Source organism: Aphanomyces astaci, assembly GCF_000520075.1.
Source record: "Aphanomyces astaci strain APO3 unplaced genomic scaffold supercont1.19, whole genome shotgun sequence".
Lineage (NCBI taxonomy): Eukaryota > Oomycota > Saprolegniomycetes > Saprolegniales > Verrucalvaceae > Aphanomyces > Aphanomyces astaci.
The window spans coordinates 197,189-223,175 of NW_009798282.1; the positions used below are offsets into that span (position 1 = coordinate 197,189).

At 46.5% G+C, this 25,987-nt stretch overlaps 6 protein-coding genes across 10 annotated transcripts in view; 4 read left to right on the forward strand and 2 right to left on the reverse strand.

Annotated features, from left to right (window-relative positions):
• Positions 1-12,836, forward strand: part of H257_08498 (hypothetical protein) — a gene marked incomplete at both ends in the record, with an annotated part of 21,116 nt that extends 8,280 nt beyond the window's left edge. Inside the window, 21 exons of the mRNA XM_009834382.1 lie at positions 72-574; positions 625-824; positions 1,505-2,065; positions 2,480-2,772; positions 3,121-3,763; positions 4,439-4,817; positions 5,268-5,520; positions 6,145-6,513; positions 6,568-6,869; positions 7,316-7,594; positions 7,649-7,953; positions 8,305-8,541; positions 8,588-8,866; positions 9,292-9,619; positions 9,972-10,357; positions 10,461-10,745; positions 11,263-11,442; positions 11,696-12,082; positions 12,223-12,368; positions 12,496-12,634; positions 12,705-12,836. Coding sequence (XP_009832684.1) covers positions 72-574; positions 625-824; positions 1,505-2,065; positions 2,480-2,772; positions 3,121-3,763; positions 4,439-4,817; positions 5,268-5,520; positions 6,145-6,513; positions 6,568-6,869; positions 7,316-7,594; positions 7,649-7,953; positions 8,305-8,541; positions 8,588-8,866; positions 9,292-9,619; positions 9,972-10,357; positions 10,461-10,745; positions 11,263-11,442; positions 11,696-12,082; positions 12,223-12,368; positions 12,496-12,634; positions 12,705-12,836 — 6,586 coding nt within the window. The remainder of the gene's footprint in view (positions 1-71; positions 575-624; positions 825-1,504; positions 2,066-2,479; positions 2,773-3,120; positions 3,764-4,438; positions 4,818-5,267; positions 5,521-6,144; positions 6,514-6,567; positions 6,870-7,315; positions 7,595-7,648; positions 7,954-8,304; positions 8,542-8,587; positions 8,867-9,291; positions 9,620-9,971; positions 10,358-10,460; positions 10,746-11,262; positions 11,443-11,695; positions 12,083-12,222; positions 12,369-12,495; positions 12,635-12,704) is intronic.
• Positions 12,837-13,086: 250 nt separating this feature from the next.
• Positions 13,087-13,809, forward strand: H257_08499 (hypothetical protein). Its single transcript, XM_009834383.1, has one exon. It carries the CDS (start codon positions 13,130-13,132, stop codon positions 13,721-13,723), a length of 594 nt encoding a protein of 197 aa, XP_009832685.1. The 5' UTR covers positions 13,087-13,129; the 3' UTR covers positions 13,724-13,809.
• Positions 13,810-13,933: 124 nt separating this feature from the next.
• On the forward strand, positions 13,934-15,776 carry H257_08500 (hypothetical protein; the record flags this gene model as incomplete). Its single annotated transcript, XM_009834384.1, has 8 exons — positions 13,934-13,950; positions 14,012-14,264; positions 14,324-14,386; positions 14,459-14,543; positions 14,595-14,653; positions 14,722-14,856; positions 14,980-15,215; positions 15,279-15,776. Exons 1-8 carry the CDS (start codon positions 13,948-13,950, stop codon positions 15,774-15,776), a joined length of 1,332 nt encoding a protein of 443 aa, XP_009832686.1. The 5' UTR covers positions 13,934-13,947.
• Positions 15,572-23,458, reverse strand: H257_08501 (hypothetical protein). Of its 4 annotated transcripts, XM_009834386.1 has the most exons (14): positions 22,659-23,458; positions 21,131-22,058; positions 20,441-20,633; positions 19,833-20,379; positions 19,266-19,483; positions 18,358-18,512; positions 18,213-18,281; positions 17,972-18,132; positions 17,432-17,680; positions 17,247-17,266; positions 16,932-17,083; positions 16,667-16,859; positions 16,338-16,390; positions 15,572-16,291 (listed from the first exon to the last, which is right to left on the reverse strand). In XM_009834386.1, exons 1-14 carry the CDS (start codon positions 23,428-23,430, stop codon positions 16,273-16,275), a joined length of 3,729 nt encoding a protein of 1,242 aa, XP_009832688.1. In that variant the 5' UTR covers positions 23,431-23,458; the 3' UTR covers positions 15,572-16,272. The 4 variants fall into 4 exon arrangements, with proteins under 4 accessions (XP_009832688.1, XP_009832687.1, XP_009832690.1 ...); XM_009834385.1 differs by having other exon boundaries at positions 15,572-16,390; XM_009834388.1 differs by lacking the exon at positions 22,659-23,458 and having other exon boundaries at positions 15,572-16,390; positions 21,131-22,237.
• A 164-nt stretch (positions 23,459-23,622) lies between these two features.
• Positions 23,623-24,284, forward strand: H257_08502 (hypothetical protein). The gene is made up of 3 exons (XM_009834389.1): positions 23,623-23,910; positions 23,969-24,119; positions 24,169-24,284. Exons 1-3 carry the CDS (start codon positions 23,683-23,685, stop codon positions 24,258-24,260), a joined length of 471 nt encoding a protein of 156 aa, XP_009832691.1. The 5' UTR covers positions 23,623-23,682; the 3' UTR covers positions 24,261-24,284.
• Positions 24,262-25,987, reverse strand: part of H257_08503 — an 8,010-nt gene continuing 6,284 nt past the window's right edge. For both annotated transcript variants that reach the window (XM_009834390.1, XM_009834391.1), the window contains 4 exons: positions 25,675-25,836; positions 25,187-25,531; positions 24,469-24,552; positions 24,262-24,409 (listed from right to left, as the gene is read on the reverse strand). In XM_009834390.1, coding sequence (XP_009832692.1) covers positions 24,341-24,409; positions 24,469-24,552; positions 25,187-25,531; positions 25,675-25,836 — 660 coding nt within the window. In that variant the 3' untranslated portion in view covers positions 24,262-24,340. The remainder of the gene's footprint in view (positions 24,410-24,468; positions 24,553-25,186; positions 25,532-25,674; positions 25,837-25,987) is intronic.

The following is a 25,987-nucleotide window of genomic DNA, read 5'->3' on the forward strand; positions in this document are numbered from 1 at the left end:
GCCCAATCCCCCCCCCCCCCTCCCCCTTCTGCGACATCGTCAGCATTATTGCCGACCCGTGGACGTCGAAGGCCGGCTGGTCTGTCGCCTTCGCAAGTGCTGACCCGCGACCACTTGAAACACATTGCCGCCATCGCCCCATCTGTAGGATCGACTCAGGAGCTAGCCAAGTTGATTGACATGGGGTACTCCCCCACGCTAAGCGCGTACGTGTTGCGGTACTACCAGCACAACCTCCAAGGCGCGATCCAGTGGCTCGTAAACGACCAAAACTACGACGACATTCGCCATATCGGCCTGCAGTCGTCCACGGTGGACCTACTTCTACCATCGCCCCACTCGATGACATCACATTATCGCCTGAACGCCCAAGTGAAGGAGACGCTACTGCTGTCGTGCTCGACGTCTGCCGACATGCTGAGTGCCCTTCGCCAAGTGCCGCGGGAGAGCTTTGTGCCGCGACTGTACGCCAAAGAAGTCGAGGACGACCACGCGATTGCCCATCCTTTGGGGTACACGCTGCCGTCCATGTACCAGTGCCTGCAAGTGCTCGAAGCGTTGAATTTGGAACCAGGTCTGACTGCCATAGAATATTATATATATATATTATATATCGATCTGTAGGCGTTCGAGTGTTGGACATTGGCACTGGGTCAGGCTACTTTGTCACGCTGTTGGCGACGCTCATGGGGAACAAGGCTACGATTTCATCGTGGGAACAAGACGCCGATCGACTGGCGTATGCGTATATTTACATGGCCCAAAGCGTCCAGGACGGACACAACATCGTTTACCCCAACTTTGTAGAGTCCATTCGATTCGAGGTACGACAATCATATTGTACACAGTCTGAAGTGTAAACGTATTCAAATGGATATTGATCTTTTTTACTTGTTGTCATCTTGTGAGGGTAGAAGTGAGGTATATTGATCATGTGAATTATGCGGGCTTGGTATATTGTGCTTTCGAGTGAAATTTCATTGTGTTGTGGTTTCTCGTTCGAATTTAAATCGATTTGATTGGCTACCTCAGATGAGCTTAAAATTATTAGCCAATCAAAACCCATTTCTCAATGAAATTCAACCAATCAGATCGATTGCGGATCGGTTTGGTTGGCGCGATTTTCAATTACACCCCCTCCCCAGATTTGTATCAAATCGACAATATATGTATATATTTGGCTGTTGAATTGGGCATTTGTTTCTATTTGAATATATATTGGTAGGTATTTAATCCTATATGTATATGATGATGAAGATTAAGTAAATCATGTGGGTTTGATATATATATATACATGGTTCGTAGGACATTTGTTTCTATTTAATTGTATCGGTGGATATCTAAGCCCGTGTATATGTGTGAAATGATCAAGCTTTTGTGAATCATGCGGTCTTGTTGTATACAGTAATATATATATATATATATATGTTTGGACGTTGGAGTTGTTTGATTCTATTGGTGGATACCTAAGCCCTGATGTATATGTGTGTGATTAAATGATCAGGTGTGCAATGCGTTCTTAACCTCCCAATGCGATGACGCCGTGTTTGATCGTGTGCACGTGGGCGCGAGTTGTCCGCGGGAGAGCGTGGACTTGTTGCTGCAGTATGTGGCATTGCATGGCATTCTCGTGGTGCCCATCGACGGGTCACTGTATCGCATCCACAAGAACCAACCCACCAACGACTGGCTGCAGTTGCCCGTGGAACCACTGGGCGCGTACTCTATCGAAAGCCTCACTCCACCGACGCTGGACGTGCTGGCGTCGCAACTCGGCCAAGACCACACCCGTTCGTTCGGACTGCATGGGTTTGAAGAACGAACGTATGTGCACAAGCCGCGGGTGCTGGTCATGGACGAACCAGATCCGACGGAAACGCAACCGCCTCGGATGGCGGCCAACATGCTGTTTCAAGTCGACTTAGCCGACACGACGTCGTCGTGCCCGCAGTTGGTCCAGCAGGGCAGGAGCCACACGGGGCTTGTGGTCACGAGGGTGGGGCCCATGCCCGTGCAGTTGAAGGAGCTGTCGATGGGGGTCAAGATCAGCGACGCGTCGTTGAGAGTACGTTTGGTTTACTCTTTTGATATTGTTGCTCTTTGTATGACACAGCGCCGTATCCTTGTATATATATATATATATATATATATATATATCGATTGGTCTATTGTTGTCGGGGTATGGATTTGTATATATATACGTATACATAATATAGACATGGTGTCGAATTGTTCTTTTTTTAAATTCATTCGTCGATGTATACAATCATAAATAAACATGCTGTCGTCTATTGCTTTTTTATTTTTTAAATTTCATCCATCGATCAATATATACGATTCTAATACAACGCATCCATCCATCGTATTTCTATATATATATATATATATGTATACATTGTACAATGCTAATGCAACACTGCTGTCCATCCATGGTTTTATTATATATATATATATATATATATATACTTCTATATGGTAGGTATCGAACCGAGGGAGCTTTGGTACGGCGTGTGCCAACGTGTGTGTTCGCGGAGGCGGCGTCTGGTTTTACGAAGTGCGCATTGGGACATCCAAGGTGATTCAGATTGGGTGGATTTTGCCTGGCTTTGACCCGAATCCCGAGTCTGGATTGGGCGTGGGCGACGACCAGTTTTCGTATGCGTACGATGGCCGTCGAAAGAAGAAATGGCACCACGGCATTTCAGACGACTACTGGAAGCAATCATGCAAGGCGGGCGACGTCGTGGGCTGTCTATTGGACTTGGACCAAGGGTACTTACTGTGTTCTTTGCATTACTTTCTCGAGCCATTGACCCAGTTGCAATCATGTTTATAAATTTATCATGTGGAAGTTTGTACTACCTAACCTATACAATGATATATATTGTATATATATATACATGGTCAGGTTTTGCCCACTGAAAAAAGGACCGAATCTATCGGTGCATATCTTTAGTAGACATACATACATTCACTCACACCTGAACATTGTGATTTAAATTGTCTTTTGGAGTACCGAGTTGTCTTTGACATATTCGATTCAGTTGGCGGCTCCATCATATATCTTGAATTATCCATATTTGTGTTATAATATATTGATATATGGGTTTTTGTCTATAGAAACATGTCGTTCATGCTAAATGGAACGTCCCTGGGGGTGGCGTACTCGGACCTCCGTCGTGAGTTTCCCGTCGGGGGGTACAGCCCCGCGTGTTCGATGGACGGAGGCGAGTCGGTCTGGTTCAACTTTGGCGTCAAGGCGTTTTTGTACCCGCCGTCGCATCCGTTTTGCCCCCTCGCCGAGTTTGCGTACCTCCCCCTCCTGGACCTGCCGTCGTCACCCGACTCGACTCTGTTTGTGGCCAAACACATCCACGACGATGCCGTGGCCGCCACCCCACTCACTGACCCTACCACGACCATCCTCCTTGGCCGAAACAAGATTCAGCCCCTCGACTCGAATTTGAGCTGGTTTTACCCACGACAAGGCCGACATACAAGACACATGTTGAGCCAGGACCTCCAGCATGACGTGCGCATTGCGCTGGCGAGGTCGTTCCTGGCATCGCATACGTCCAAGATGGCTCCAGCAGACCTCATCGCGTACCTTTCCGTGGCGAGTGAACACCCCCAAGTGGTCGACTCGTTGAACGTGACTGCGCAAGATATTCCATGGCTGGTGGACACGATGCAGCGGCAGCTCGAGACGGCGGCGGACGCAATGGTTATCGAAGAGTCGAGGCATCCCATGAGCCATCGCCTGGTACGAACTTGTGAAATGATATATATATATAGAACTTGATAGTGCTTTTTACCCAAATTTGGAGTCATAGCATTTGACCCGATTAATACTTTGAGGTCTTTCGTATATATCAGGTTTGGTCCAAAGAGGAAGGATTGAGCTGAATCAGTACTTTCAATGGGCATAAATCCAGCAGAACGTGATTTAATTGGCTTGGGCGGTTCGTTAATTCATTCTCTTCAGACATTTGAATGTGTTGGCGGCTCCAGTTTCAATTGGACGATATATATATATATATTCTTGATTTGGTATGAATGACCCCCTTGAATCCACTCATGCCGACCAAATCCCCTATCACGAATCGCTCCCATTGGTCCCCGTGAAATTCCTGCTCGCTGATTGGCTAAAATATTCTTATTTTGCTGCTTATGCTACGTGGCGGCAAGATGTGCGAATCGAGCTGAAAAGGAAAATTTGAAAAAGTTTATCTTATGGTGATTGTAATCACACTGATTTAGGACTCACACTAATTCGGTGTGGATGATGATGGTATTTCTGCAACCTGATTGGCTAAATCCTTCTGTACATTTGGTCGATTCATCATGCATTCTCCATATCGCTCCAGTTTAGATTCAACAATATATATATATATATATATATATATATATGTGTGTTTGACATATATCTGTTGTGTAGATGTCACTGACGCCGACGGTAATTGTTGCGTTAAAGACGTTGCGCACCAACTTGCTGGATGTGGACACGGCTATGGAAAAAGGAAATGCCAAAGGCGCGATGGTGCACCTCCAGCGAGCCACGGAAACCCTCGTGAGTCGCACAGAGAGGGAACCTGGGGACCACTTTCAACGGTGCCGCGCCCAGCTTGAAGCTACGTACCAGCGTCTGCGCAGTGCCGCCTCGATATCCAACGACTTGATCACGTTGCAGCAGCCCCAGCATCGCCTTCCCATACTCGACAAAGTAGCTCTCCTCAAGCAAGCGCTAGAGTTGTTCGAGTCGCTCGTGTCATTCCCATCCCAAGTGCCCGTGGATGCTGTCCATGGAAAATATGTTGGTATGTATGGGTCTATGTTATTGCTGTGAATGAATGTACACAAGACTCATCGGCACAAGGATATATTTAGCCAATCAGATTGCAGGAAACAACCACCATGGTCAACGTCAAATTAGTGTGTGACTTCAATTAGTGTGATTACCACAGGACAATTTTTTACGTACAAAACTCAGTACATCGCAAAAGTAGACCAAATTTTGGGTAAAAGGACAATATCACAATGCTTTGTTTATTCGTTCGATCAATCAAGTAGGTTTATATTATTTTGGTTTATGTTTGATTTATTTACAGAGTTGTACAAGCTGGTGTGTGTCTGTTGATTCTGTAAATCGTGTTGTTTCGACTATATATAGTCGCACTCTTGTTTTTTATCTCAATATATATACATATATATTGATACACAATTATAAACGAGGATTGTATGTATTGATGATGTTTTAATATGATTAGGACTGTCGGAAGCCCAGTCGCTGCGGATCGAGTTTGATCCTCGAACTGTGAGAACGAATTGGAAGCTGTTATTTTTCAAAGATGCTGCGTGCACCCAGCGGTGGCCGTACGTGCTCAGTCGCGACGGATTTGCGCCGTTCATCGTCCCAGCCAGCCATTTTTACTACACGTTCCAGCCAGATACGACCAAAACACACTTTGTGCCAGAGTGGGGCTACGCGTTTCGCGTGACGCCATATATGTTTCACCCCCAGTACGTCCATCTCAGATTGATCATGATACACTATATCGCTTGTGTACGTATCTATTGAAATCTCTGAATGTGTGTGGATATGTTGGAGTGGTCTGATTGGTTGAATATCAACGTGTCCTTTCTGTAAGATCCAATCAAATATACCCACTCTAAATTGAATGAACCAATAGCGTTGTTGATTCGTGATTGGGTCTGGAAATTTGTACTGAATTCACAGTACAATTGTGTGTTCTACTCTAAATCTGTTTTCGCCGGCGGTTGGTTGAAACGAACTGCCCAACTATCGCCAGATCTGCGACATATGATTTATATTCAAGTTGAAGAGGTATTCTCTGTGTTCATTCGTTTTATAGCCAATCGTATTGCAATGTTTATTCTTTTTTTAGCCACTCAAAAACCTTACATTGTTGTGGGGGATCTCAACAATTCCCCAAACTTAGTTATGGGAACAGCCCAAGAATACGTACTGTACCTGTATATGCGTATCCAAACACTAACTTTACCCCACGCCATCACTTGGTATATATCTACCAGTGCACTGTGGAGGGATCTAAACTAGCAACTGTTGTGGCATGCCAAAACCTTTCAAAATGTATATGTTTTAACCTCGCGATTGGATTGCAGATTTGCGCGACCGACGTGGTCGTTGTGGACTGCCGTGCAGACCCACAAGTCGTTGCAAGACATGCTCATCACGACAGACGGCGCTGGTTCAACGTGGCTGCAGAGCATTCTCCGATACATTCGAACGCCGGCCGCACCCGAAAAGGTCCGCGTGTTGTCGACGCTAGTGCTGTGCTTGCATCGCAACCGCACCCGGCTCCCGGCCGCCCTTCAGCCGCACTTGGCGTCATTTCTCTGGTTTGTACAGCCCGAGCTCAACTTTTTGTACCGCAAGAGCGTCAAGTGGCGCCTACATTCCAACCCGTACTTTCAAACGCTGTTGCAAGCAGTGACCAGTGTCTCGTCTGTAACCGAGCATCGCATTCAACGGTGTGTATGTATTGGGCTTTATATATATGTATATAACTTTGTTGGGGAAAGTAGAGTCGGCGCCCATGTATTTGGGTACCACGCCGAGATGCACCGATGGCACCAGGAACTGATTGAAACCGTCAAAGGGCTAGACGTGATGCTCCCTGCCACGTGGCAGCCCATCATTGCCAAGCAATTCAATCCGCTCACCATGCTCAAGCAACTGTTCAAGCAATTCGAAGCGTCTATCAAGACAGATGTCCAGCGATGGCACAAGAACCGCCGGGAGCTGTGGATTCGCCAAGTCGATCAAGCGTACCACCCAGCCTTGTTGTCGCAGTGTCTGTGTGTGTTTAACGAAACGCTGCTTCCAGGTACATACTTTGAGTCTCTCTCTCGATGTATATATATATATATGCAAGAAGAAGCCACGACGTTTGTTGCTTGATCTGGGATATTTATATATAGATATAATATATACATGTGTATATATTGTGTTGTCAAGGGTGGCTAGGTTTATATATAATTCTATCGACTAGCTCAAGGATGTATGTCTGTCCAATTCTCTCTCGATATATATGTGTGTATTCATTGCTATCAAAGGATTTTAGTATGGTTCTCTATGGTTCTACGATTTGCTAGTTGTATGTATGTATATCCATCCACTTATGAGCTTGAGGATCTACTTGTTCCATGTATAATATATATATTTACCTTGTGACAATATGTATATATTTATTTTTTCCCTTGTTTCAGTAATGTACATCCGTTCGTGTAGTGAGCATATATATATAACTAGTTTTTTTCTATATATGTACAGTATGCGTAGCGTCGAGGGAATGCGGATGGGCGACCGAGCGCAACAAGTGGCTGCGGCATGTGCAGGCCGCGTGCACCGTGGGGGACGTGGCGATGCAGCTAATGGTCCTAGCGGGGTTCATCGACGTGGAATCGCATACATCCAGTTGGGGCAGCCAGTCGTATGATTGGCGCAAAGCAGTGATGGGACTGACCAAGACAGATCTGGCCGAGGATGCACAGCTGCACGTGAGTGGCCAGTGGACCGACGGGCACGTGGTCGCCGACAACGACTTGTCTGGTAGAAAACGATATATCATTTTATAAGGGTATGATGACGTGACATCCCTAGCAGCCAGCGTTGCCATCGACCGCATGTTTGAAGACTCGACCAAGCTGTTCCGTGTCCGCCAGGCTGAAAACGTCCACGTGATTGCCGCGTTCGAATACAAGACGTCGCTTATCCGGAAGATCAACGTCCGGTTACGCAAAACGTACTCGAACAACAGCACGCCGGTGACGGCAGGGATGGTATTTGTGTTCCCAGTGTACCCCACGCCCGAAGATATGCTCAAGGTGGGCCACTACGACTACTTTACGAGCGACAAGTACCAGTCTTACGTGCTCAATATGCGCCGCCGCGGACTGCTGCCGTTGCCGGTATGTATATATATATATTTATTTATTTTTGAACAGGTGGAAGGGATGGGATTTGATTGGTCTGATATGTACTTTATGTTCCTATTCGGGGTTGGTTTATATAGTAGTAGGTTTATATAGTAACGTCATTAAAATTGGCATCCAGTACGGGCGGGATGCTGTCGTTGTATAGAGAGATGTCACGTGCTTTGTGTTATGAAATGTACTCAAAATGTCCTGATATCTTATATAAACTAAGAGTTAAAGGTGCGTTTATGAGTGCATGGCATTCATTCTCTATCGTCAGTCTATCATATTACTCTTAGTGTAGGATAATTGAATATATATATATTTATATATTTTTGTATGCAGGGTGACCCCGTGGCATATTTTGACGTGACGTCGCCGCACTATTGCCAAGGCAACGCTGTGACTGTCGTACCTGACTTTGCCGTGTTGGGGCAGTATGTTGTGGTCAAGCTATTGCGGTGCTACAATATTCGAGTGATGGAGGACTTGGCGGACGTGATCAAGCGGCAGGAAGACCACTCGTCCGCGTACTTGAACGTCAACTCGGCCTACCTGTGGTGTTATAAGCCCCACGAAGAGGTACTACGTAGTACTGCATATATATTCAACACTTGTTTGGTGGTAGTGGCTGCTGTACCCGAGCAGCATCGAGTACATGATCGAAAGCAAGTTTCAAGCGTACTGCCAGGGTGAGATGTCGTGCCATGGCGAGTTTGTCGTGGGTGGGGAAGACGTCGTGCTCGACTACCAGCATATGGTGCAGTACACCCAAACGGCTTTGTTTGCGTCTCCCACTACGTGCCGCATCAAGCGCGTGCAAGTGACGATGGACATGAAGATCAAACTCACGGCGCATCAGTGCATGGAAGTAGAGCACATGGCGTTCTTTGGCTTGCAGGAAATGGTACCACCATATATATATATATATAGTGAATATCATTCGTGTATATATTTTATATTGTATTGGTGTTTTTCAGCCATTAGTAGTAGTATGTATGTATATAGGTGGAGTTTACTTTGTTATTCACATTGGTTTTCTTTGTGCACTGATGAATCATACGTTTACTTCATCCAATAATGGGCTTGTTTCGGTAAGATATACTATACTATTATATATATACTTATTTATATCAATGAGGTATTTGAAAGTACGTTTATTTTTCATTGAATATTTAGACGTGTATTTATTTCTACTCTACAACTCGGAAGTTTAGGCAGTAGTAGGTTTGTTCTGATTGCACGGATGATGCATAATGTGTATCTAAAGTGTTTGTTTCATATATATATAATGTGTATATATTGAGTATTTGTTTTGTATGGGGCATGTAGGCAGCCGAAGAAGCGTACAACACTTGGACGCACACGTTTCACTCGCTGGCCATGGCCAGGCAGCCCCACGATGCATTCCAGACGTCCGGTACCCAACTGTATCGCGTGCTGAGTGAAAAGTCTCCTGTGCACAGCTTCCCCAGCTTGAGTGCGTCCATTTCCACATATGTTTTGTACGGGGAGATCGTGGCCATCACTTGTCGCCACGGGCGATGGGGCTGTTTGGGGCATGCTGAGGCGTGGTGTCTAATCGACTCGCATCAGCCGTCCTTTTTTCCCATCAGTCAGGCCCGGGCGGCAGCCCAAGGCACAGTGCCGTGGCTCCCAGGTATATCGTTAAAAGCATTTGGAATACATTTGTAATACTCATGATAATAAGTTTGTATGATAATTGCCGTTTTGGCCAATATAAATGGTTTTTTGTGTGAATCCGTCGATACATCGATCGATCGTTTGGACTGTGAATTTTGTACGTAAACATCACGCTAATATTATACGGTACATACACGAATTCGATGTGGAATGAATGTTGCAAAGAGAGAAAATCATATTCTGATTGGCCACTTGTTTTTTGTGGCGGGTTTTGATTGGTCGATCATCCATTGTATTCAGTCGATATATAGACCACTCCCCCCACTAGTCTACTTTTGAATGCTGACATTATATATATACATATTTAGACCAACCGGTGCATTGCGTCGCGCCCAATGGAGAAGCGTATTCGGGGGTGTTTCAGATCGGTGCATCACGCCAAGTAGACGAAGAATTGGTGCACATGGTCAACCGATTGCGGGAAACCAGCGGCAGATGCGTGACCAACCTCATGGTCGCCGATATTTACGCGTCGCTCCACGGCAAACACAAGGACTACCCGTACCTGAGCATCTTTCCCATCCCGGCCATCACGGGGCGGCTGGACGTGCTGCGGGCAATCAACATGCGACTGGCGCAGTGTCTCATGTTTGTTGGTATTGGACTGCCGTCGGCACAACCTGATTGGTTGGGCGGGATCGTGCTCCAAGCCAAGTCGTGTCTATTTTTAGAAACGAAAATGCACGTGTGGAAGGTATTTTTATGCATCCCGTCAACCACACAACACCAACCCTCTCTCTCTATATATATATTTATTGATACTATAGTTACGATACATATGCATTTTGTTTGGATAGAAAATTTGGAGCGAGTCGTACAGCGTGGAGCGGTCGTCGGAAGTGGTGAGTATCAACCGCCACTTGGCTTTCAAAGCCCGCGAGTCGTTGCGGGAGACGGCGCATGTGCTGCAACCGGACTTGTGTGTCTACTACCCCACTGTATTTGTCCAATTGTGGCGCGAATTGCACTGCACGCCGCCGGGACTGCTTCGACGGAGCGACGGTAAGTCGTGGTTTACCAAGTTCAAGGGCGAGCCTTCCATCGACGACGGCGGGTTGTACAGAGAGACCACGGCCACCACGGTACGATTAGAACGCTCATGGCCGAGAAATGGAGTTTTGTGTGTGATTTGTGCGGAGTATATATATATATATATATATATAATGGATTTGGTACGAATGTTCGGACATCGTTGAATCGAATATCATCACAGACCCAACCAAACCAATATCACAAGAACGAATTGCTCTGATTGGTCAATCTAAACATGCTTGTCGCTGATTGGGTGCATGAAGTGTTTTACTTCACTTTGTGCACTTTGTGCGGTATTGAGATTTGTGCTCGGTTTACAATAAATCGCGCAGAATGGTGAAATTTGTTGCAAATTAACAATACACCAACTTTCCCCTCTGGTGATTGGTTGAACAATCGCCAGACCTGCGACGACCTCTCTTACAAAGCAAAGTGTAACAGGTGTCTTTATCAATGTGTGAATCCTATAGTGACCTTTGTTCTTTTGAGCCAATCAAAATCCTCCTTTGCTCGAGTTGGCGATCTCCAAAGCGGTCGATTTGACTGACAAGTACATACATATTGTAGTGCTACGAACTCAACAACGGCCTGCTGCCGCTGTTCCTTCCATGCTCCAACGGCAAGCACGGCCAAGGACTGAATCAAAATACGCTGGTCCCCAACACCAGCTGCACCCAGTGGCATGAATGCTGCGAATGGCTGCATTTTGTAGGCGTGTTGATGGGGATCGCTACGCAGAATCTCGAGGTAGTCTTATATATATATTTATCCCCCTTTTGGACGTTTGTGCCAATGAACTAAATTCATCGATATATTTATGTTTCTTTGTACTGCATTCTGTACGATTCACACGAATTCGATACTGATGTTGGTAATAATATGGATTTCCTGCACGACCTGATTGACTGTATACTTCTGCCGACCCTTCCAGCTTAGACTAAACACAAACCATATATATATATTTCTTTCGGCATTTATATATACATGTGTGCTTGTATAGGAAGTATTTCCCATCCAACTCGCGGCGCCCATATGGAAGCTCCTGGTGTCGGAAATATTGACCCCTTCCGACTTTGCCCAGTTTGACGTGGCAACCGGCCAGACGCTGCGGTACCTCCGCCTCACAGCATTTGATTCCGACGCCATGTTTGCATCCATCTTCCCCGACCAGTCATTTACCTGTATCAACGAACAAGACCAACTCGTGGAGCTCATTCCGAACGGAGCGAATGTGCGCGTGACCCTCGCGAACCGGTTCGAGTACGCCGACGCATTGGAGTCGTATCGGCTGCACCAGTTTGACGAGGCCGTGGCGTGTATTCGCAACGGACTCGCGTCGATTGTGCAAGTGGATTTGCTGCCCATGTTTACATGGGCAGAGTTGGAGGTATGTACAACGTGGGGTTCTTCTAATAATATAAAATGTCAAGTGTATGCTGTTGATTGGTTGGGATGATTTGTTCGTTGGTTGAAATATATATTTTTATATTTACTATTTTTGGATGATTATGGTCGGGTATGTTGTAGTTACTCGTGTGTGGACGGCCGACGCTCAACTTGGCACTGCTGCGCAAGAAGACCGAGTACTCGCCAGACATGGACATGCAAGACACGCTCGTCGAACGGTTTTGGCGGACCTTAGCTGGGTTCACGTCGGATGAGCAACAGTTGTTGTACGTATCGTATCGTATCTACTACCCTTGCTTGCAATGATATACATGTTTTATTATATATATTTTGAATATATATCTATCTTTTTTTCAATACATGTCTTAATATGTTTTCGGGTGTGTGTGGCAGTTTGCAATTTGTGTGGGGTCGATCGCGGCTGCCATTCAGCGAAGTGGACTTTGGATCGTACACGTTCAAGCTGGTGCGTCACATGAGTCCGTCAAACCCGGACGAGTACTTGCCAGTTGCCCACACATGCTTCTTTCAGGTATAATATATAAATATATATATATATATATAAAATCATGGTTTGGCGATAAATATGTTGCAAATGATAGCTGGAATTGCCAAACTATTCGTCGGACGCGATCATGCGCACCAAGCTGCTATACGCGATGAATCATTGCACGTCGATCGTAGACGAAGAGCAAGCCGCCCACCAACTGGAGATTGCGTTGTGGGATTCCTAAATTATATATATATATATATTTGTGTCTACCATCTACTGCAAACAACGATATGGGTTTTGGGGACAGGGGATAATTTTTCCTATGTGAATAATAATATATTTACGATTAGTCTCGTTGGGGTTTGATCCGTACACGCACCATCATTCACATCCACGTGACGATGATTCGTCAGAATCCTCAAATGACCAACATTCCTATATTCCAACTTTTCAAGGTGAGAATATAGGAATGTTAGTCATTTGAGGATTCTGGCAGATTCAATTTGCATGCATCAGTGAACAATCAGTTGAGTTATGACCAAGTGGTTGGGCTCATTGCCAGTTGCCGTATCCGAGTCAGGGTTCTCGTACATGTTGACGCCGTGGACCCGAGTGATGGCTCCAGCGCTGGCGAGGCATGCCAACGACGAGTTGGTCGCGAGGTATCTCACGCCGCAGTTTCCACATCCATACACGATGGACCATGCGTTTGGATACATTTCCTATGCTACGACCACGACCAGCGAAGACATTCTTGCGATTGTGCGTGTGAACCCAGCAACTCTCGAGCAGGAAGCCATTGGCAGCATTGGCATGATCTACTCCAACGACGACGACACTGCCAAGTTCGGGTACTGGTTGGGCCAAGCTCATTGGGGAAAAGGCGTCGCGTCTGCTGCGGTGCACTCGTTTTTGACGGGGGTAATAAGCAACGACAATGACCGGAGGGGCGTGAAGCTCGTGGAAGCCTCAGTGTACGCTCCAAACGCAGCGTCACAGCGTGTCTTAGAGAAGAATGGATTTCAAGTGCTTCGAGTTGATCCCAAGCTACCGTATCGTGACGGAGGTGTCATGGAAGCTAAGATCCTTGTGAAAAGATTGGGCGATGGTTTAGTAAAACTGCCATGACAATACATATGTCAGTGAAAGTGGAGTGTAGTCTACTGTACAGTAAGTAGTCAACACATTAACATCTAATAGTCCTCTGTACACTAGCTGTTTTGCCATATACAATATGGAAACGCTGAAACCGCTATAATGGTCGTCAAACGGCAATCTGAAGGGGCACCGTTACTACTCTCCGGATACATCCGTAAAATCAGGGTAAACTCAACTTGTCGAGCGTGAACTCCATGGTACAATAGTGTGCTCATGTCCATATCGATGCTTGTACGGGTGGCTCACATGCGTATTTAGAGCTACGTGGGTGGCGTATTGAACCGACTACGCCATGGACAGGGCACATATACTTTTCCAGGGGGCTACTACAAGTATACGGGCGACTGGGCGTTGGGCAAGATGCACGGGCACGGCATTTTCTTCCTGGGGGACGGCAGCACGTACGAAGGCACATTCGTCCACGGGGAGATGCAGGGCATGGGGTTGCGTCGATGGCCGGACGGGACGACGTACAGCGGCGAGTTTTGTCGAGGCGAAATGCACGGCGAAGGTACTTCCTCAGCGCCGTCTCATGTTTTGCTTGAGGGTGTATTTGTACATTATGTATAGGCACGTTCATCGCGTCCAGCGGAAAAAGGTACGAAGGCTCGTGGCGCGACAATCAGCACCATGGCAAGTCCAAGTCGTCTCAGTCATTGTGTTTATATGGATGATGCCGTCAGATTTAACGGAGCGGTATATTAGGGTACGGAGAGTTGACAGAGCCAGACCAGTCGTTGTACGAAGGGCACTTTGACCAGCACAAACCTCATGGCATTGGCCGCAAAACGTATATATCGATTGTTGGTGTCCGATCGTTTATATATGTGGGTGGTTGTAGGTGGCCGGACAAGAGCACGTACGAGGGCGAGTGGCGACATGGGAAATGTCATGGTCATGGTAGGTTGGTTCGGGTTGCTATCATATTCAAGCCCAAACGCTCATGGGAGAAACTGTGGTATATCTAGGACGATGGGTAGATCTTGATGGCAAGACATCGTATGAAGGCGACTGGGTGGACGGCAGTCGGCATGGAGTCGGCAAAGGCGTGTGGCCCACTGGACTTGTGTACGATGGGTCGTGGGCATGCAATAGTCGCGAAAGTACGGGCTACTACTCTATCCTTTGTTTTGATCATTGCATTCATCACTTTCTGGATAAAAATGGAGTTTGTCGCTCGACGAGTTGGTGGGTTAACATGGTTCGACTCTGAAATCGTTTTGTAGAAGTGCCCACGTGTTTGGTTGTGACGAGGATTGGTCCCGATGGGTTGCCGGATGCAACCCCCCTCGTGTTTCGAGATGCGGTGGTTCCGGAAGAGACCAACGGGGTTGGCGATACGATGCCAGGTAGCTCCCCCGTCGTCGTCGTCATCGCTCCCCCCATCAAGCTCCTGCCCCAGTTTCAAGTGGCGTGTTGCGTGGACAAAGCAACCACGAGCAGCAATAACCCTTCCCCTGAAGTGAGGACACGTCTCCTTGTAGTAAGTGTGCTCACAAACGTACTCCTTGTATTTCATGTGCAGGGTTCAACAAGTTCCGACGTCGTCGTCGGACCGACTGTGGTGGTGGAAGAATCGAGACATGGCATTCGCATGAGTTTGTTTCAGGGAAAATCGCCCGTCGATGCCGCTCGGGAAGCTGCCGCCGCTGCCGCCGCCTTTGATGCCGACTCGAAAGACAAGCGCAAGAAAAGCACGGTGGTCGAAGCGGTCCACGGAGAGAGCGCCACGTCAGCTGCACCCGTCCCCCTTCTCATGGCGTTTGAAGACCCCACCACGCAAGCCAACGTGGTGGAAATGATCGTGTGGACGTTGAACGGGGTTGCCACTGTACCGAGCATCCAGTTGCCCATGGAAGCAGCCACCACCTGTGGCGAGTATTTTCTGCAATTTGACAGCATCATCGACACACAGGGCATGCCGTCGGCTTATTTTGGCTTCACGATCGTACGGGGGGACGCTGACCTGTCTTTTGGGGCTGCGGGGGACAAGGGCAAGAAGGACGCGCTCAAGAAGAAATAACGCACTTCGTTATTGTGTTTTATAGTCTTGCATTTGGAATTAATAGTGGCCAGCGCCAAGTGGATGTCTGCAAACCAGCAACTATTAACTCTTTATTTGCTTTATATATGGGTATTGACGACAAAACGTCGTCGCACAAACCAATGTAGCTACAATTGCAGCTCGGCGGGCTGCACCTTTGCCGCCAGGAGGCGTCTGTCGACCGTGGCGGGCATGTCGAGTTGGAAAAACTCTGTCACATTTCGCTCCAGCCGACTGTGTTGCAGCGCATTTTTCAGCGCAAAGTACACCGAATTGACGAGTTGGAACGGGGGCTCGCCCACCGCCTTGGAGCTCATGACCCCGCGGGGGTTGTCGGACTTGTCGAGCAGCGTCACGTTGAGAACCTCGGGGATGTCCTTGTGCGATGGCACCTTGTACTCCCATGTCCCGCTCGTAAGCAAGCGGCCGGCGGCGTCGTACTCGACGCTCTCTTGGAAGAAAAGCCCCAAAGCCATCACAAACGCGCCCTCGATCTGCCCAATATCGATCACCGGATTGAACGACTTGCCGCAGTCGTACATGATGTCGGTGCGCAACACGTTGACTTCGCCCGTTAATATGTCCACTTCCACCTGTGAAAAATATAATATATATTGATATAAATATATACTAATAGTATCATCATCTCATGTTTAATGTCTCGTAGGGATAATACATGTGTGTGTTGGCAGGAGACAGAAAAGCGCGCGACATATATATATATATATACTATGTCGTATGATTTTAGCATATCTATAGATCCATCCATATCGTCCATCGTTGATATATATATATATATATTTCGCATCAGGGACTATAACATATATATGTATACGATACATATACACGTTCTGGCATGTTATTGATACCTCAGAGCACGCGGCGGCGTACACAAAATAGTCAAACACTTGAAGAGGGGGGGGCACGACGTTGGGCTGTTCACTTGCAAACAACTGGACGCCGTCGGCATGCGCAGCAGCGACCACTTGACCCCACGTCGCATCCTTTGGCAGTTTGGTTCGTACGGAACTCAGTCGAGTGATGAGCGTCTGGCACGCCGCCCTATCAAGTCGTGTGAGTTCTTCAAACAAGAAGTTCTTCAAACAAGGGGTTCTAATACAAGGGAGGACGTACTGGACAGATCGGGCAATGGACTCGGATGTGCTCGAGCCCCCCGTGGCGTCGCTGTTTGGAATCAGCCCCGTGGACGTCGGCTGCAGTTTGATCTTTGCCAGCGGAATGCCCAGCATAAACGCAGCCATCTGCGCCGCCTTGGTGTCAATACCCTACGTATATATATATACATTATATATATATATATATATATATATATATATATTGGTTTCGTTTTATTAAATGTTGGGGGTTAATTCGATAGACAGATAGATGCGACTTGTTTAATATGAACGGGCTAAGGTAGTGAGTGATGTTGCAGGATTGTCGTCGTACCTGTCCGATCTCACACCCACCTACGTCCAAACAAACTTTCAGGTTTTGACTTCAAAACTTTTCAAAGATGCCAAAAATATATTTATATATATATAAAAAGAAACATGAAAGGGACTCGTGCAATATCAATATACCCATATCGTCCTTTGAATAGCAGCAGCAATGGAATACTCGAATGTGTTTACCGTGGGTCACGAGCACCGTGCCGTCGCCGTGGAAGATGGACACGGACGCGCCGTACTTTAAGCCCGAGATGGCAATGCCGTACTTGACAGGCGTGACCGCGAGCCCCCGCTTTTTCCACTTGTTTTGGCTGTTAAAGTACACGGCCGCCTCCTTGCGCCGCGCCACGTCCGCCGACGCATGCAACCCCTGCCAAATGCGATCCAACGTTACATTTTTCAGCTCTTGGCCGTACGGGGTCTTGTGGTGGTCTATAGCAGTAGTCCCCATTTCAATGAGTTTCATATATGAGTTTCATATATATATATATGAATGAATGAATCAATCCTATAGCAGTAGTCCCCATATCAATATATATATATATATTGATATATATATATATATATATATATGGCTGAATCAATCCAAATATTATACGTATTGCAAAACGAATCCGTTTTGAAAAAAATAATTTAAAAGAAAATGCAATCCATGATTTCGTCATGGGTTGGTTTGTAGTAATACTAGTTGTAGTAGTAGTACTACTAGTAGGTGTAGTATACCTCGCACGAAATTCCGAGTTTGGACCCACTCGAGGGGCAATTGCAATGTGTGGGCGATGTGTTCGACGACCATTTCCATCAGCATGACCGAGCTGGGGACGCCTGGGGCCCGTACAGACGTACATGTTGGCGTATTGCTCAAGTACATGAATCCTCGAGACCTATCACAAATATATATATATCCACTTATATATTCCGCTTTCGACAATAATATATATATATCGAACAAAGTCCACAGTACCGAAACGAAGACACGTGGTACGCTCCGTCAGACCACAAGATGGCCATGAGACACTCGCCATTGTTGTCCCTATATGTATATAATCCATCAAATGAATATAGATATATATTAATGGATGGAATCATATATATATATATATTTATACCCTCCGGAATACGCGCCCATGGCAAAATGAAACTGCAAATCCAACGCCAAAAGGCGTCCGTCGTCGTCAAAGCCGACGTGGTACTCGCCCACAAGAGCATTTCGCCCCGCCACATTGCGAAAGTCCGTGTTGCGGTCGTTCACGACTTGAACCGCCTAAGTAAATATATATATATATATATCAGAAGGTTTTTGCTTTTCAGTTAAATTCTATCCAATTTGAGGGGTTCTAACATTCAATTCCACGAACAAAGCTCATTATAGACACACATTCTGGTTTTTTCCCCACACGCTAGCGATTCCAAGTTGGATTTGTGGGTAGTCGAATAGCGCTAGCTTAAACGCAGACAATCGACTAGCCAATGAGAATCTTTCAATCCAACATTCCAACCAATCAGTGGTAGTTCATGCTTTGGCCCATTTGTTTCAGTCAAACGTTATTTTATAGGCAATATTTGTCTATAGATTTGATGGTATTAAATTGTGCTTCAAGTGGATTTCTCCAACAACTGCCCTGTCCAACATAGGGGGATGAAAAGGACAATATCACAACTCCATACATTGATATCAAAACAGGCCAAACGACCTATAATTGTCACCCTTTGCTATAATACGCACACACATGATACACTATTTTCAGACTATTTTCCGGTGGATACAACACAATAAGTCCGGACTACCACAAATGTCTCTTATATATAATCTATATAACATTAGTAAAAGGAAAAAAGTTAAAAAAAACCTTCGGGTTAAAATAGAAAATGACGCTTAATTTTAGTATATTTGAGATAAAACTAATGACAATTAAATATATGAGTATAAAAATATATAAAATATATCTATAAATCATAAAACTTTAATTATTTTCGATACAATGAATTTAGAACACCACAATGTCGAGACACGTACAACGGCGTGCTTGTGGGCAGCGATGGCGGCGGCCGTGGCGTTGACGTTACAGCGCGTGAGTTTCCCGCCAAAACCGCCGCCCGCGCGCTTCATTTTGACGTCCACGGCATGCAGAGACACGCCGAGGACACCCGCGACCGCCTCCTGCACCCCCGTCGGATTCTGCGTAGACGTCTCCACGCGGTAGCATCGGTCTTCGTCTGGGTACACGGTCGAGGCTACACAAATATATATATATCCATCGATATGGTGCTATAGATTTATATAATATCATCGATATTGTCCAACACGTCAAGCGATGCAAGTACATCGTATTTATTAATATGCATGTATATATTCATCGATATTGTAAATATATATATATCGAAATCGTTCAACAAGATATGCAAGATTGCACGACAATTATTTTTCCAATATCATCTGCATCAATTGCATACTACGAACCACCATCCCCATACACACATTCCAAACAATCCACTCAGCAAGACAAAATACAAAAAAAAGTGAAAAAAGAATACTATTTATTTTTTTCCCGAGAAACATATATATATATATACTAGTATATACCTTGCGGCTCCATGTAAAAATGGCGTTGCGACCCAAACGACACTGTGCCTTGTAGTTGCCTGGGGGCAGTAGCAATCTTTTCGTCAATGTGGTCGTCGTTTCCAGGCATGGGAATTGGGTTTGGCTGGTCGGGGGTCGATGGCACGAGGGTACCCGCCGCTCTGGCCATGGCCACGGTCGTGATGGGCGCGTCAGTCGTCCAAAATGGATCGTCTTGTAGGGGTGTGTACTCTGCCACGACCAGCCCCGCCGCGTGCTGCGCCACGGACGCCGACGTGGCGAGTACGAGCCCCAGGGCCATCCCCACATACAGCACCTGGCCTTGCAGAGGCACAAACAGGGGCTCGAGTCCGTCGCCGATGGCGTTGGTACCGGGGATGTCGGCGGCGGTGACCACATCGACGACGCCGGCGACTTGGCGGGCGCGGAGTGTGTCGAGCTGAACGAGATTGGCCAACGCTTGGGTTGAGAAGACTAGCGCGCCGTACAACATGCCTGGAATCGGAGGAACGTCCGCCACGTATTTGGCCTCGCCCGTGGCCAGCAGCTATACAAAAGAACTGTACATCAGAGGGAATTATCGTTGTTCGAAGCTAGAAATATGTGACCTTAGAGCTGAGTTTGGGGATGCCGAGCCCCACTGGAGCCGTGGAATCGGCGTCTGGAAGCACCGAAGGAATCACTTGGCGGCCACTCGACAGGTGACGCGGCAGTTCGAATTTGCCAGATCGCAAACGTGATGATGACAATGTTGGCACCACCTCCAGCATAGTCTTGTACCAACACGACTGCACCAGCGCCCTATGTATATATATTATAGACACATATATACATTTATATTACACATATCATATATAATATATATATATATATACATTTATAATATATATATATATATTATATATATATACATTTATATTATACATATCATATATATATATACTTCGAAGTATTATATACACGTCAATCTAAACAGAGTGTGGAGTTGACTCACATCACGAAGACGGCGAAACATACAAAATAGAATTCAAAAAGCAAATAGGTAAGAATATTATAAAAATTACCGCCGCACTTTTGTAATATGATATATATATAACAAAGTTGACGAGCAAGTTGAAGAGGGTGTCGATATTGCAATATTTTAGCCAATCAGAATGTAACCTTTACTCTTTTTAGCCAATCATACGGTTTGTCTCGAGTTGTTGGCGATTTTATAAGGATATATCCGTGTCATTCAAAAGCGCTTATTGGAGTAGATATAAAAATCAACACAAATCACATTTAAAATAGCAGCCTACCATTTGAACGGGTCCAGAGGCTGCTGCTGCGATGGCATGTCGGCGTGGAGGGCGCCCAAAGAGGCGTCCAACGTGAGGGGGTCGGTCACAAGTTGATTGATCAGCGCTTTCTCCGTCAAATGGCATCGAATCACTTGGGTGCCGATGCCGTTGAGCACGATCCGGGCTTGGGTGCACACCTGCTGGGCATTCCGGACGATCATCATGGCCGCATTCACATGCGCGTGCGAGTTTTCTTTGCGCTGGGCGACTTTGTGGCACTTGAACGTTCGAAGCGGCGACATCGGGTACAAGGGCAGCTCGAGTGACACGAGTAGCGGATTCTGGGTCACTGGAATCGCCAAGAACGCGTCGATCGACATGGCACGCGAGTCGGACGCGACCAACACTGTCACAGACGCGCCGTATCCCCACAGTCCCGTGACCAGATCCGACGGAAACGACGGAAATGCGCGCGCGAGAGATAGATTCCCCGCCCACGTGGCTGCATTCCGCACTTGGTGGTTTGCCACCTTGGAGATGTGGTGCGCAAGGGTCTCGAGGTACGGATTGTCGCTGGCAGTCTGGCGCAACGCCGCCAGCAACGCCGTGAGCGACACAGCCGCCCCCACACTCAAACAATTCGTGTCGGACACTGGAACGATCGCAGTGAGCGCGGGAATGCTCGTAATGTCCACAAGCACACTCGACAAGACCGGCCGATTGTATGGGGCTGTCTGGTTGAAGTACTTGGACACGCCGCGGGACGTGAGCCCGCCCACAACCATGACGGACTCGTCCTTGTGTTTGGCTCGCACGGCTGATAACTGCTCCAACGTGAGCACTTTATACCACCAAACTACTGCTTCAGATGCTTGAGGTTGGTGAAAACACAGCGGAATGGGAACATAGGACGCGATGAACGACGGCACTTCCGGATCGTGCACGGCTACAACGTTCACAAATATATATATGATTCGTTTTCATATGTAATGGTTTAAAAAAACATCTATTTTTATATCCACTATAGGGAAGTAGGTACAGGTAGTAGTAGTAGTACGTACTACAAGTAGGTCCTAAGATGGTTATATATATATATATAATGGCATGTGGAAATGATATGAGGCAAGAATCAACATGATGCAGAAGAAACATTATATAATTGGCGCTGCGAAATCACAATTTAACAAGTACACGAATGAAATATTTTTTTAAATTGTATATTCCATGGTCAACAATGGTGATATGGCGCTAGTGTGTTCATCCAATGATTCATCGTATTAAAATATATATTTCCAAAAGTAGTCTTCCAACAAATATATATATCCATTAAAAATACTATTTTTTCTTCAATGTAAAACTCAAACAACAGCATTCACACAAAGCCAATATATAGATAGATGTAGCCATAAGAAGTAGTTCACCCACAACATCACCTATTCCACGTCACAATAGTGTTCCTGTCATAAATATACAATATGAATATGTATCTATATATATATATATATATATATATATATATATAGATACATATTCCACAATCTCGTACCTCGATCGTACAGCGGTGGGATACACAAGTCCTCGACTTCAACAGCATCGTGGTGATGGTGCTGATGGGGACAGGCGTCGCAGGAGGTCGCGCACTGTTTGAGCAATCGCGTTGCCTCTGACTTGTCACATCGAACTCGATCGACAAACTCAAACTCGGGCTCGTCCGCATCGACGAAGGGAACGTCATCGTAGGATGATTCGTACTCGAGCTGTGGAGCAGGTCCGTCGATCCCAAACGAATGCATGGCCTTGAGGATTGGACGGTACCCCGTGCACCGACACAAGTTGCCGTCAAAGTGGTTTTCGATCGTGTCCTTCGTCAACGAAGACGAGTCCGATGTGTGCAGAAGCTCGTACATGTTCATGACCCAACCCGGAGTGCAATACCCACACTGCATGCTGTAGTTGTCGACCATCTTGGATTGGATCGGGTGCAACCGGTGCTTGGTGCTGCCGACCCCTTCGACCGTGAGCACCGCCATGCCGTCAATGGACGCTAGGGGGATCAAGCATGCGTTCACAGATCGATGGACAAGCGGAGACGACGGCGTCACCCGATGACACAACACGACAGTGCACGCACCGCAACCCCCTTCCCCGCACGCGAGTTTCGTTCCCGTGAGACCGGCATGGTCGCGGATGTAGTCGATCAGTCGAAGGTCATTGAAGCGGGGGAGCGTGTTCCCGTCCACGACTACCTTGCGTCCATTCAGGGCAAACGTGAGGTGGTGCGCCCACTCCGCCGGCATCGGATCATCGTTCTTCTTCATGATCGGAATGTCAGCTTCCTTGAAGAAATGGCAATCTTGACAAGTGGTCGGAAGATTGGTGAGTCATTTAGCCAATATGGTGAGTTCTTGCGATATATTTTCCTTTCTTTGACCATTGGTATATTTTGACCAGCCAATCCAAAGCGACAGTTCCTTCATACTTGATTTTGATTGGCTCCTTGGGTCTTTTGAGTTGAAGGCCAATCAGTACGCAGTGCCGCCGCATTGTGTCGCCAAGAAGAACGAACCTTCATGAACGAAGTCAACAAGTTCATCGTCGAGTCGCGCGAGTCATGCGTCAAGCAAGCGATCGTGTCGTCCGTGATGGGAGCCAGCATGGGCGTCGGCTTGGGCGTGTTTCTAGGAACGTTCGAAGGAGCGCACGGCGAGCTTGTCGGCAACACGATGCGCGAGCAGCTGTACCATGGCTTCCGCAAATCGTTCGTTGCTGGCTACGACCGAAGCATCTACTTCTCCAAGGTATCTATCTCCCCCTTCGTTATATTCCTTAGTATGTCATGATATCATGGATGGGTAGCAATTCATGGTGGTCGGAGCGATCTACTCGGGGATTGAATGCACGATCGAGCGGGAACGGGCAGTGCATGACGTGTACAACACCGTGTTGGCCGGGGGAACGTCTGGTGCGATCCTCAGTGGCTGGGCAGCCAAGCAACTTCCTGCGAAACGTACGTCGTGACTCTGTCCTTACTATACTAACGAGTCGAGTTGCTGTAGAATTCTTGACGCACACAGCCAAGGGGGCCGCCACATTTGCTGCGTTTGCAGCCGTGATGGAATTCTGTTTAGACCGATTTCGAGATCAATAAGACGAAAGAATATCTGTGTGTCGTTTAGATCTATTTTGATTGTGTATGGCTGCTGGCTATATACGATTTTACTGCTAACGTTACATGGACAACGGCAGCACGAGCCACGACTCGTCCACAGGCGGCACATCGAACGGAACCGCGTCGCCCTGTCCAAACAAAACAGTCCTTAAGTACACATATCAAACACAGGTATATATAGACATACGTGGACGGGCGGGGGCAACGGGTGGGCTGCCATGTGCGTCAAGCATCGCTGGATCGTACGCTGAATTGACGTGACTTGTTGCACCTATGAGAACACAATACTAGTATCACAGAATGTCCATCGCCAATTGTTAAGAAGAATGCTTGTGGTCGGCAATGTGTGTTGATAAGTTGGCCTCCAATTGTTAACACATCATCGCCAAATGTTAATACACACATACATGCGAATGTTCATACATTGTATAGTGGATTCGGTACAAATGTCCACACCCCGTCGAATCACGTTAATCGACGGTATTGGCTACTCCAATTTCGAGTGGATATATTTGATTGGCTCTTACCGAAAGGACAAGTATATATTCAACCAATCAAAACTCCAGAGTGATTCCATATATTTTGCAAGTTTATAACAAGTATATATTCAACCAATCAAAACTCCAGAGTGATTCCATATGGATTAGACAAACCACGCGAATTTTGCAAGTAATAACAAGTATATATTATTCAACCAATCCATATGGATTATACAAATCACGGGTATTTTGCAAGTTTATATAGCGAATTCCCAATACATCCTCGCGAATCATACATTATATATTCGCCAATATGTGCATACATCGCAAGACAGCATCACCACTAGGAAATAAATAGTATACCATCTTCAATACTGAAAAATATTATAATATCAAATGAAGATATCCTAACTATATTGGTCGTACATGTCCAAAGTACAGCAGCACTTGCATGACGCGACGGACGTGGCCGAGGTCGTCGGCGGACGGGACGGCGGCCACCAGACTCTGGAGCACGTAAGCGTCTTCTTCTGCACTGCCTTGCTGGATCTTGCACCGACGAAACCGCCGCGGCATCTTCTTCTTCATCGTCGACGACGGACTAGTACTACTAGTAGTACTAGCACGGCCATGATTGTACGAGCTCGTGATGGCCAACGACGTCACAGACAAACTCCCAAACTTGATATCGCGGTTGCTGTTGTGACTTCCGACGCTGCTCACGCTGCTGCTCTGACTGAGCGCACTCGCAGCAGCACTCGACGCCGAGTCCTACACATACATATTTCAATCGTAACACCCTCGATCTTTACATCAAGATCAAATTTTGACAAAAGGACATCAAAAATAGGCGAAATTGGGCAAAATAGGCAGTGAATTTGGCAGAAAACCGAGAAAGTAACACTCGTCAGTACCTTGGCGCCGTCGTCGTCGTCGGCGGCGGCCTTGCCATCAATCCCATGCAGTCGAAAGAGCCGAATTTGGTCGCGCAAGGTGGTTAATCGCGTCCAATGCGTTTGGAAGGACTCTAATTTGGCTTCATATTCTTCTTCCACGTCCACCGCAGCTTGCTCCACCTAATAAAAAGGTTATATATATATAAAGGAATCCCATTCCTTTCTTCAAAACACACACGAACATGACACACAGGGTCAAATATAATATATAATATGCGGGGTCATTGTGTAGCCTCCAAATATATATATATATATATATATATATATATAT